Consider the following 11,881-nt stretch of genomic DNA (forward strand, 5'->3'; position numbering starts at 1 on the left):
ATTGACAAAGGCCTTCCAGAGCTTTCCGTTCACCTGCTTCCTGCCCACTCAATCACAGCTTAGATGAACCCTCCACTGACCAGCCCGCCCATTCCCTGACAGGGCTGCCTGTGTTCTGAATTAGAAGGATAATACAATCCAACTAGCTTTAAATATATCCTTTACGTTTATGACTTGTTTTCTTCCATGGTACAGTCCAAAAGACAGAAACAGGCACCCACTACAGGATCTTCACACCATGGTCCACCCCCAGTCTCTGCCAGACTTGTGAGTGTTCACCACTGTGCTCAAGAAGGTTCCAGAATGCAAACCCAAGGCTTTTACCATGAGTCTGGCTGCATCACCAATGCACACTGCCTGGCCCTGGACCAAGTTTTTTGGTGTTGGTTTTTGTTTATTTGTTTGATTGATTTTTATATTATCTCTTCTGAAAATTCCCATTTGGGATTTGTAAACAGGCATTCGGACAATCCTAAGATTGATCCAGGTTCCTGCAGACGCTAAGCTCCATGGAAGCCCTATTTAAGTCATTCTGGGTTCTTCATCACCAAAAGAAGCTTAGCAACCCGGGTTCTCTCCAGATAAGTGCGTTCCGTGATGCCCTGGCAGGCTGGGCTTTTCTTCTAGGAGGCTGGAGAGACCTCTCAGCTAAGTAATGTGTGAGCCTGGCTCACCCCGTGGCTTGTTAGAGCCTGGATCAGAGGTGCAGAGTCTGGTACAGTTCTGCAACCAACTTGAGTCTGTGCACAGAACACATCCTAAACTAAGAGCCTCGAGGAAAAGCAAACACCCGCTTCTATGTTTCGTGCTGCCTCCTCCATCTGGATGGATGCGAGAAGTTTTTCTCCTTCAAAGGGCTCACAGACATTCCACAGCTACAGGCTGCTAGACACATGCTTGAATTGTGCTGAAAGGGAGGGAACGGAGTCTGGGTCAGAGAGAGCCGCAGCTGTGACTGATGGAAGGGAGGATAAGAAAGGAGTCCTGAGGATGGACAATGGCCCAACCCCTGGCAAAGAAAAGCCTACAGCCACCCGCCGTGAGTTCCAATGAAGCCTGCAGCAGCACTTGCCCCCAGCACGGCTAGGTAAGGAGACCAGACAGGATGTCTAGGCAGAAGTACTTCTCACCCAATGCACTGGTGAATAGACAGGCGTGTTCACGGCCTTAGCCGTGATTATGAGCTTGACACCAAGGAGTCTGCAGGCTGACTGGACGCAAAAACCTGGGCAAGCTCCCTGGAAATAGAAGTAAGTGGCCCCAGACTCCTAGAAGGCTCCAGAGGCGAGACTGGAATGGGGAAGGGCTAGGAACTGGATAGGCCATCACCAAACTGACCACAGGGGAAATTTACCTTAAAGCTGATTCCTGACTGCAAGACGAGAGGTCCCGGCCTGTGCCTTCTACTCTCAATGAAAGTGACAGCCCCTGAGTAAAGGCAGCCCAGAGAGCTATCCAGAGTAAAAGAGGTTAGAGAGACTTAGGGATAAACGTAACGCGTGACCCTAGATCTGCTGGGATCAGGGAAAACCTGCCAGAAAGGGCATTACTGATACCACTGGCAACACTGGGCTATGGGTAACTGTGTTACATACTGTAGAAATGTTGCACTTCCTGAGCAATGGTGATGGAAGAGAACACTTCTGTATTTCATCTTTTGTGTTTCTTCCGAGAGAGAGAATTCCCGACAGGGTCTTGATGCCATGATCCACCCCCAGCCTCAGCAAGTCCTGGATCATAGACCATAGAGGTCTCTGGACATGAACCTGCAACCTTCCGGTAGGGATCGGCTTTGCAGGGCGTGTTTTACCACTGCACCACCGTCTGGACCCTGTGCTTATTCCACACTTGGGCAATCTACGTGGAAGTATTGGTGGTAATAGCCAGAATGTCTTCCAGTCACTCCTAAATGTTCAGCAAAAGTAATAATATCAATGGTATTTATTATATATTGTGTTTAGGGAGAGACAGAGACACAGAAAGAGGTAAAATGGAAAGAGCTGGTGGATTTAGATGGAGATGATGTAGAATTCATTGTACTATTCTTCCAACTTACGTAAGTCTTTGTATTTTTTCTTTTAAAGTAAAATTGTACAGTAAGTTTGTTGATGAACTTTAAGACATCTCAAGGTTTGCTGATGTGCTAGTCACTAGCATCATGTAATTACTGCATCTGACATACAAATAACCACATTTCATCTTTTGTAAGGTGTTGTTGATAATAAAAATGCTTCCTGCCATTTTCAGAGATGATAAAGTGAAATACAGTTCTGATGTTTTGTGAATCTAAGTACAAGACCTGGACTTCAAGAAAGTTCCTGCTCTGAACTCCAAACATTTTTAAATAAGGGCATAAGACATCTCCTGGTAAATGTCCACGCAAAGGCACAAGGACTCCCAACTTGGAGCAAGTCTAGGCTAAAAGCCTTACAGAAGCAGTGGATTGCAGGCAACAGAGTCTGAGGAACATGGTAATTTGACTCCTGACTCCTGCAGAGGTGAAGGCATTGAGCTGTATGGGCTTGCTGTGCTGGAAGGGTCTGACTCACTCCTGCTGTGGCTGTGAGGACCCAGCGCCCAGAAGGATCTGAGTCACATTTAGTTTGTTTCACAAACATAGAGCTCAACAGTCACATAAAATTCATGTGAGTACGCTTTTTATCTCGGTTGCAACTGTGCATTCAGTTTATAAATGTTGTACAGTTGTAAAGCCACTATAGACTTAGATGTGTGTGTTTGAGCTGTCTAAGTTGTTTCGACAGCAACAACTTAGGTCAACACTGGCACTGAGAATGCTTTTGGTCTATGAAAAGGAGAGCCCTCAAATTTGCAAACACTGCTATGAGGAATTCTCACTCTTCTCCTAATACTGAAGGTGCCCCAAGTCTGCGGTTCCTGGGTTGATTGTCTGAGCCTACTATGCTCAGACAGGCTGCAGTAAGTCCCGCGGTGGAGCAAAACTGAGCCCAAGGGGGCATGTGCATCTGTGGGCCTTCCCATGAGGTCCTTGTGCTCTGCCCAAGCTAGTTCTTAGCACACTTGCAGCCCCACTGCGCACACACAGGTCTGGCTCCTGGTGTCCAGGCTTTGTGCTCTAGGCATGACATTTCATGAACCTCTTGTCCAATCTTTCCTACAACTCAGCACGTCCTTGTCGCTCTCATGCACAGCTCCTTTCCCATGGAGTGGGGCGCTCACACCTGGAGGAGGGCATCAGAGGCCGAGTGCTACTGTAGAGCCCCACACCAGTTGCTGCGCCCTCCACACCAGCTCTTTCAGCAAACCCTGACAGTTGCAGAGTACCCTGCATGGCCTGGGCCAGAGACCGCTCTATGTCTGCCACATGCATTTATGCCCTTCCTGGCCTTTCCATCAACAGATATTCATGGAGCACTTGCTGCATGCTCATGGCTCCTGGAACAAGGTCCTCCTCAGCCCTTCCTGCCCTCTGCTTTCCTGCCTCTGCTCTGACTCCTCGGAATCTGCACTCGTTTTCTCAGGTGGCCATGACAAATGTGCCACAGATAAGGTCATGTTGGATTAGGCCCCTCCCCTCTCACTTCACTTTACTCTGTAGATGGCTTCTCTCCAGATCTCAGCGCATTTGGAGGTATTGGGGGCCAGGGCTTCGGTGTACCAATTTGGGGAGGACGCAGTTCGGCCTCTAGAAGCTTCCATTGCTGAAGACCGCAGCGACAGCTGACTGTCACGGGCAGGTAGTCAGGGTTCTGCCGTCTTCTGTGGGACTTCATCGTCCCCCACAAGCCTCTGACCTGGACCTGCTTCGTGATGGCACATCCCAATCAGTGTTGATGGGTCACTCCACGTCGGCCGCTTCTCCACTTCCCTGTCTCCCATGCCGATGGCCTTATCTTTCCTTCTTTCCTTCTCCTCCTCAGCTCCCTCTCCTCCTCAGTTCTCTCTCCTCCTTCCGCTCGTTCAGCCTGTCACGCGATCTGGTTCCCTCTCCCAGACTCGTCCTCCTCAGCCCTTCTCCCAACTAAGATCCCACCACAGTCCTCCCAAGAGATCTCCACACACACAGCTTTCGACTTCAGAAGAAATGAGGACACACCTCCAGAAGAGTCTGCAATGTAACTGCCTTGAGCTGGCTGGGTCCTCTCTCATCCTGAAGTGTTACTGAAATCAAAGCTAATTGAATTCTGAAGGCCCAAGGATGAAGATGTTGAGAGCTGAGATTCTCACAAATGTGAACCCCGGAGGCTGTGAAAGTCACTTCTAACATAGGTAATGTTTCATTAAATGTTTTACTGCCTTTTTGTTCTGAAAGTCATACTTGCCCAATATAGAAAACTTACAAAATAGTGCAGACTACAGAAAGAACACAATTATCAACTAGAAATAGCCCTTGGATATTTCATTGCATTTACAGTATTTCTATGAATAGCTGTTTATCTAGTGAATGGAATATTTCATATTATTTCCTAATCAGTTAAATCAAATCTGCAAGACAGCCTTCGGTATGCCTTACCTCTCAATCATTCTGTTGCCTCTTTTTTCCAATAATTTTTAGCTAACTCATTAGAGCTTTCAAAGTTAACATACTGGGTTTTTTTCCGTTAAGTATCATTTTCTGTTTGTTATATTAACATTTGTGTTTTATGCCTTTTTGAAATAGTTATAACTTCTAGAACAGTTTTAAATAAAAATCAAAATGCATGTTTATGTTTTTACCTGATTTCAGTGGAGCATCTGGAAATTTTTTGCTCTTTGGTTTGACAAAAATATTCCATACCATCAAAAAAAATTTAATTCTTAATTTCTAAGAAATTTACAACAGGAATGGCTGTTGTCTTTATTATATGTCTTAAATTGAGATAGAATTCACATGCCATAAAATTCAGCTTTTTAAAGTACACAGTCCAGCCATTTATAATGACTACACCATCACCATTATCTAATTTTAGGGTGTTTCATCGCCACAAAAAGAAGCCCCCAGCAGTTGCTTCCTTTTATCCCCTTCCTCTGACTTCGTGGAAACTACCGATCTGCTCTCCATCTCTATAAATTTGTGTATTGGGTATTTCACATACATATGACCATATCGTACACAGCCTTTTATTCCTTTCACTTAATGTAATGTTTCCAAGGTTCATTCATGTGTAGCATGAATCGGCACTCCATTCCTTTTCATGGCTAAATAATATTTCATTATATGGACATACCACATTGCGTTTACCCAGCCATCATTAAATGAACACATAAGTTATTTTCACATTTTTTGTTTTATGGAAAATGCTACTATAAATATTCATGTACGAATTTTTAGGTGGACATACGTTGTCAATTTTCAGAGTTTACATTTGCTTTTTCTAAGAATTTTATAGTTTTAACTCTTGCATCTAGATCTTTTACATTTTGAGTTAGTTTTATAGATGGTGTGAGGTATGGATCTAACTTCACTCTTTTCTTTGCAGATATCTACATGTCCCACCACCATTTGTTAAAAAGTTTTTTCTCTTCCCCATTGAATTATCTTGGCACCTTGTTGAAAAATCAACTGACCATAAATGTATGGGTTTATTTCTGACTACTAAGTCTTTTTGATTGAGATAATCAGTAAGTATTACTATATTTAATAACTTTAAACTATCTTTAGTCAAGTGATGACCCAAACTCAGTTGTGGAGAATTGTTCTTATATCCTGCTAAATATTATCAGCTATTAATTTGTGTTCATAAGTGAGATTAATGGATTGTTTCATTTTAGTGCCATCTTTGTCAGACTTTGTTATCAAGCTTAGGTAAGTTTTCATAAAATGGGTTTCATCTTCTTCTGTAGTTTAGGAAAATAGAAGGTTTAAAGTGGCTTAAGATCTAATACGTTTGAGGTTCTCTGAACCTCTGGAAGGGTTCCCCCAACTTTTCCTGATACTAGTCTTACCTGATAGAGGTCCTGGGTCTCTCCAAATGATGTGTTTAAACCACAAATTAATAATTAACTACACTGAGTTTAAGTATTAATTACATTTTAACAGTAAGTCATTACCTTAAGAATAATTGCGTTCTCTTCTCCCACACATGCCAGCTGGAGCTATCTTTGGCACCGAAAGTTTTCTTACCTGAAGTAGTTGTCATCCTTCATTTATCCTGAATGCGCATCATCTTTCTCCCGATCTATGACTAGATTTCCTTAGATTAAGTTGCTGCCCCTTAATCTAAGGAAAATGCAGTCTGTGAGTTGACACGTTTGCTTTCCTGAATAACCTGGCTTTATGTTAATGTTTGCATCTCAGAATTATGGTTACAGCGTAGACTTGGAGCTAGGCTGCCTGAGTATGAAGCCGGGTTCTGCCATCCACCAGCTGTGTGAACTTTGCTTACTTACCTGTCAAATAGGGATAATAGCATATCTCACTGTGTTAAATTGTGCAGAGAATTAGATGATTTAATATTTTCAAAGTCTTGAGAACAATGCTTAGCCTTTAGAATACCATAGTTAAGCACATAAATACACTTCTCTTTTAAGGGCTGAAATTTCAGTGCTTCGACACCGTGTCCCATGTAGTACCAATGCATGCTGATTATTTAAATAAAAATGCCCTCCTTTTGATTAGTGCTCACTATTTCTGGTTCATCGGCCCATTCCCTAGGAAATGTAGAAGGTCTCTGACTTTTGTACCTTAAAAAGGCTGAGGTCATCCTCACAGCCCAGGCCCATCCTGAGATGACCTCCTGGCTTTCTGCTGCATATGGACCAGCAAAGGGATGCGTCCAACTTGAGGCCCATGGGGTGTGCCATGGCCCACTTCTCCACTCGTGTGCAGATGGCTGCCCTCTGTCTGCATCCCACTTACCACCCTTCCAAGCTCTGACCTTCTAATTAGCTCCCTTCTGAATGTGTCTGTCTCAAACTCAGCTTGCTAAGAAGAGGGCTTGCCAGCATCCCAGCAAATCTTTTTCATTGTTCCATTATTTGCAAATGGCCCCAACATTCACCAGACACCCCAGATACAAACCCAGGGCCCCCTTACCACCCTTATCCTCAACATCCTCAGCAAGACTGGTCATGCTTTATATTTTCTGTTTTCTAAATTTCCCCTGAATTCATGCTGCCACCAGTCTCTAACTAGACTCTGTGTCATCAGCGATATCCCTTCTAATCCATCTTTGGCCCTGTTCACCAGAGTTATCATTCATAAATGCAAATGGCTTGTTCAAAATCCCTAAATCGCTGTGATAGTGCAGCTGGACCTTCATGGTAAAGATCCTGAGTTCATATCCCAGGACCACCCTGAGCATGCTTGGGCATACGTATGCACGTGCCTGCCTGTGAGATCTGGGGCTGCTGACCCTGGGGTGGACTGAGGCTTGAGGACCTTGTTGGGTGTGCCTGTTTCTCTCTCTCTCTTTCTCTCTCTCATGGAGGAAATGAATAAGCTTTTTTTAAAAATCCCTAAAGAACTCCTTGTAGTATTCCAAAGGAGAAAAGTTCAAGTTCAATTGTTTTGGCTCCAAAATCTTCCTTGGCTTAACTTCCTATCTGCAGGGAACACAAAGACTAGTCTCTCCATATCTGCTCAGTCCTCTCTGGGCTCCACTCCCTCCTGAGAGTTCCCCTTCTTTGTCTTGCACTGTGGCTGCTCCCTCTCCCTGGGTCACCTCCATCAGCATGTAAACTTGCTTTCTCTCCCACCTTCACCTGTGTTTCCATTTCCTCTGTCTAGCTCTGCTTTTCTTTGTCAAGTAACTGGCCAGAGAAATTCCGATGCCTGTCTCCTGCCCGTGATTGCCCAATGTCCTTCTGTTCACACGATAGGTCACACACCAACCTCACATGCATGCTCACACACAGACCTCATGTGCACACTCACCCGCAGACCTCACATGCATGCTCACACACAGACCTCACATGCATTGTCACACACGGACATCATGTTTACGCTCACACACACAACTCACATGCATGCTCATACACAGACCTCACGTGCACACTCACGCATTGAACCTCACGTGCATTGTCACACACAGACATCACGTGCACACTCACACACAACTCACATGCATGCTCACACACAGATCTCACATGCATGCTCATACACTGTGCTCACACACCAATCTCATGTGCATGCTCACACACAGACCTCACATGCATGCTCACGCACAGACATCACATGCATTGTCACACACGGACATCACGTTTACGCTCACACACAGATCTCACATGCATGCTCATACACAGACCTCACGTGCACACTCACGCATTGAACCTCACGTGCATTGCCACACACAGACATCACGTGCACACTCACACATTGAACCTCCCATGCATTGTCACACACAGACATCACATGCACACTCACACACAACTCACATGCATGCTCACACACCAACCTCACATGCATGCTCATACACTGTGCTCACACACCAATCTCATGTGCATGCTCACACACAGACCTCACATGCATGCTAACACACAGACATCACGTGCACTGTCACACACAGATCTCACGTGCACACACACACAATTCACGTGCATGCTCACACAGACCTCACATTCACGCTCACACATTGAATCTCACGTGTCACACACAGACATCATGTACACGTGCACACTCACACACCGACCTCACATGCACGCTCACACACAGACGCACGTTCATTCACACTCACACCTCTGATCTTCATCCAAAGTTCCCCATATCAATTCATGTAAACCACCTCCCATTAGTTCCTACTAGAATCTGAGAATCCCTTTTCCCACCCCCCACATACACCCATTCCCAAGATATCTGGATTCTAGCCTCTAAGTATATCTGGAATGCATTCACTCTTCTCCCACATGGCTTGGGATCAGGTTGGTCCAAGTCACCACCATCCACGGCCAGGAAGTCTGCAAAGCCTCCTGACAGACCTCGCCACGTCTCAGTGGCTTCTGTGGCTACTATACCAACCATACCCTGCACCCACCGGGGAGAGCTTTGCAAATACAAACCTCACCCGTTCTGGAGGCCAACTGCACTTTGAATGAGGCACGAGCTGCAGCATGGTTGGGGGGCTCCTCTGAAAATGTGCCGTTTAAGCTCATCATCACACAGATGAGCAAGGCAGCAGCAGAAGGGAGACAGGGAAAGACTGCATTCCTCTCAGGGGATTCAAAGGTCCTGAGATATGAAAGCTTGGGTCTTTAAGGAACAAAGGAGGGCCAGTGCGGTTGGAGCACAGTGAGTGAAGCCTGGGACACTAGCGATGGTGATGGGGAAGGTCGCGAAGGCTGGGCCATGCAGTCCTGTGGACCATGAAGTGGGGCTTGCGTAACATTTTAAATTGTAGGCACCATCTATCTATACACGGATATATCCAAGTCCTTCAAAATAAAATGGCACAGTACTCGCATATAACCTATCTGCATCCTCCTGTGCACTTTAAGGTATCACTGGATTGTTTCTAATACCCAGTAAATGTAAAGACTTTGTAAATGGTGGTTATACTGCACTGTTTAAGAAATAAATAATGCCACGGAAAGTCTGTACATGTGCAGAACAGACACAACCTCAGTTGGATCCTCACACTGTCCGGCATCTTTATGGAATGCATGAAGAGGATTGTCCCCAGCTCTGCAGCCAGGTCACAGGCTAGCAATTCCCCAGTAGCCCAAGCCATTTTTTCTTCTAAGATCCTCATTTTTGTCTAGCTTCGTGATTCTCAGCCAAGAACCATTTTGTCCCAAGGGGACACTTAATAATGTCCAGAGGTATTTTTGTTTGTCATAACTGTGGGGCAGGGGATTCCATGGCATCTGGTGGGTAGAGACCAGAGATGCTGCTAACATCCTTTTCTTTTTCTTTTCTTTTCTTTCTCTCTTCTTTTTTTTTTTTTTTTTTTTTTTTTTTGTGGTTTTTTCTTTAGGGGCAGTGTGTTGCCCGAACAGACAGAGACAGAGAGACAGAAAGCGAGAAATCACCTTCCCCCGGGGGGATGGCCATGCGGCAATCCCGTCTCCTCCAATCTCCTCTCAGGATCTTGGGCACAGACACACACATCTGGCGTGAGTTTAAGCCACACCAGGCCCAGGACTCAAACCGTGGTAGACTACATGGGAGTCCAGCAACATAGCCATTATACCATTATACCAACTGTTGGTCCCACTGCTAACATCCTACAACAAGCCGATCCCCACAATGAATTATTTAGCCAACAGTGTCAACGGTCCTGCGGGCGAGAAGCCCAAGTCTCACTTACACTTTCTGTCCCCGAGGCCCTGTGAACAGTGCCTTTCGATGCAATTTTTCCTCTTGATTAAAGAGCCTGGGTTCAGGGCCCCTCTATGGGTTCCCCAAAGCTCCTTGATGGGATTCGTCCCTTTCCTTGCAGTTGCCTATGCTAAGCACCCCACACTGGAGGAGATGAAGATAGAGGTTCGTGTCCTACTGCCTTACCTAACATGCAACAGGTCACGGTGGGTGTCTTCTCTTAAGTGAATGCAGCCCCCGAGCTGGGGACTAGAGCCAAAAAGGAGGGTGAAGACAAGTTTGGTGACAACACTTAAAAGTGTTATTGGCGGGCCCAGCTAATGGTATAAAGGTTACATTGCTGGACTCCCACTTACTCGACTGCGGTTCAAGTTCCAGACCCAGGGGCTTAAAACTCACACTGGGTGCGTGTGCACATGTGCCCAGAATCCTGAGAGAACAGAGGAGAAAGGATTGTGGCAAGCCTACACTCCTACCCCCCCACACCCCCCACCAGAGGGTGATTTCTTGTTTTCTATCTCCCTAGCTGTCTCTCTGGCGAGCCCACATGCTTATAGCAAAAAATAAATAAATAAATAAATAAATAAATAAACAAACTCTCTAAAATAAATAAATAAATAGTGTAGGGTTGGCATACCTGAACTCGCAGCCGCGGACCTCCTGGGCCCCCACCTCTGCCGGAAAGCTGTGTTGTTAGCATGTGACCTACAGAAATGGCAGCTTCCAGGCTCCCCAGCAGACATGATTCACTCAATTCCTCACCGCCTTCAATTCTGAGTTATTCAAGTTTAATCCCATAACATAAGACATAGAACAGCACATTCCCAACATTGTCAAAAATAGGGGGAGCTCAAGTGGTTGGCTCTCCGGAGTCACGTTTACTTCCACAGCAGGCGGGACCGTGCGACCCCGCAAAAGCAGAAATCACTGCGCCAGGTCAGTGCCCACCGTGGGGAACACTTGAAGCCCTCTTCTTTGGACCCCGGTTTTGAAATGGACTCAGGTCGGAATGCTGTGCCCTGGGAAGGGCTCCTTCCTGGCTGCTGTGTCGCTGCTCTGCACTCCGGGGAATTCCTTTCCCCAGCGACCCTGGCCCTCTCTCCTGGCCTAGTGCTAGGTTCCTGCTGGCCAGGGAAGGGGCAGCCCCAGGTGCTGGGGTGAGGGCGGGGCGGGCACCGCGGCTCGGGCTCACTGCGTCGTCTGTTGCGGTGGCTCAGGCGCCTGACCCCGGGGCCTGCTATCTGCACTGTTGTCAGAGGGGTTCTCCTCCTCCTCCTCCTCCCCCTCCAGCTGTTGGTCCTGCGCTTGGGCCCGAGCCCGCCTTCTCTCCAGCATCTCCTCGAAGAAGATCTGGCAGCTGAAGCCCTCGTGGACTCCGTGCTGGGCGTGCTCCAGCAGCGCCTCCAGCGTCGGGAAGACCCGGCAGCAGGCCATGCAGCGCAGCCCGTGGCGCGTGGTGACCAGCCAGTCCGGAGGGGCCCGCAGCTCCTGCAGGCAGCAGCACTCCAGCGGCCCCAGCAGCTCGGCGTCCGCCAGCTCCGGGCAGCAGTCGTCCTTGCAGGCTTCCAGGTCCCACTGCAGGTCGGTGTTGGAAGCCATCTGGAAGGACGAGCCTTTCCGCCGCTGCCTCTTGATGAACTGCGCCTCGTGGACGCGGGGCTTCCTGCT

General features: G+C 46.9%; 1 protein-coding gene across 1 annotated transcript in view; it reads right to left on the reverse strand.

Annotated features, from left to right (window-relative positions):
- Positions 1 to 10,851: 10,851 nt before the first annotated feature.
- FAM170B (family with sequence similarity 170 member B) overlaps positions 10,852 to 11,881 on the reverse strand; it is a 9,554-nt gene continuing 8,524 nt past the window's right edge. The window contains exon 4 of the mRNA XM_027767839.1: positions 10,852 to 11,876. Within this exon, the coding sequence (XP_027623640.1) occupies positions 11,402 to 11,876 (475 nt within the window). The 3' untranslated portion in view covers positions 10,852 to 11,401. The remainder of the gene's footprint in view (positions 11,877 to 11,881) is intronic.

The sequence above is a fragment of the Tupaia chinensis genome, unplaced genomic scaffold, assembly GCF_000334495.1.
Source record: "Tupaia chinensis unplaced genomic scaffold, TupChi_1.0 Scaffold144750_1, whole genome shotgun sequence".
Taxonomy (NCBI): Eukaryota; Metazoa; Chordata; class Mammalia; order Scandentia; family Tupaiidae; genus Tupaia; species Tupaia belangeri.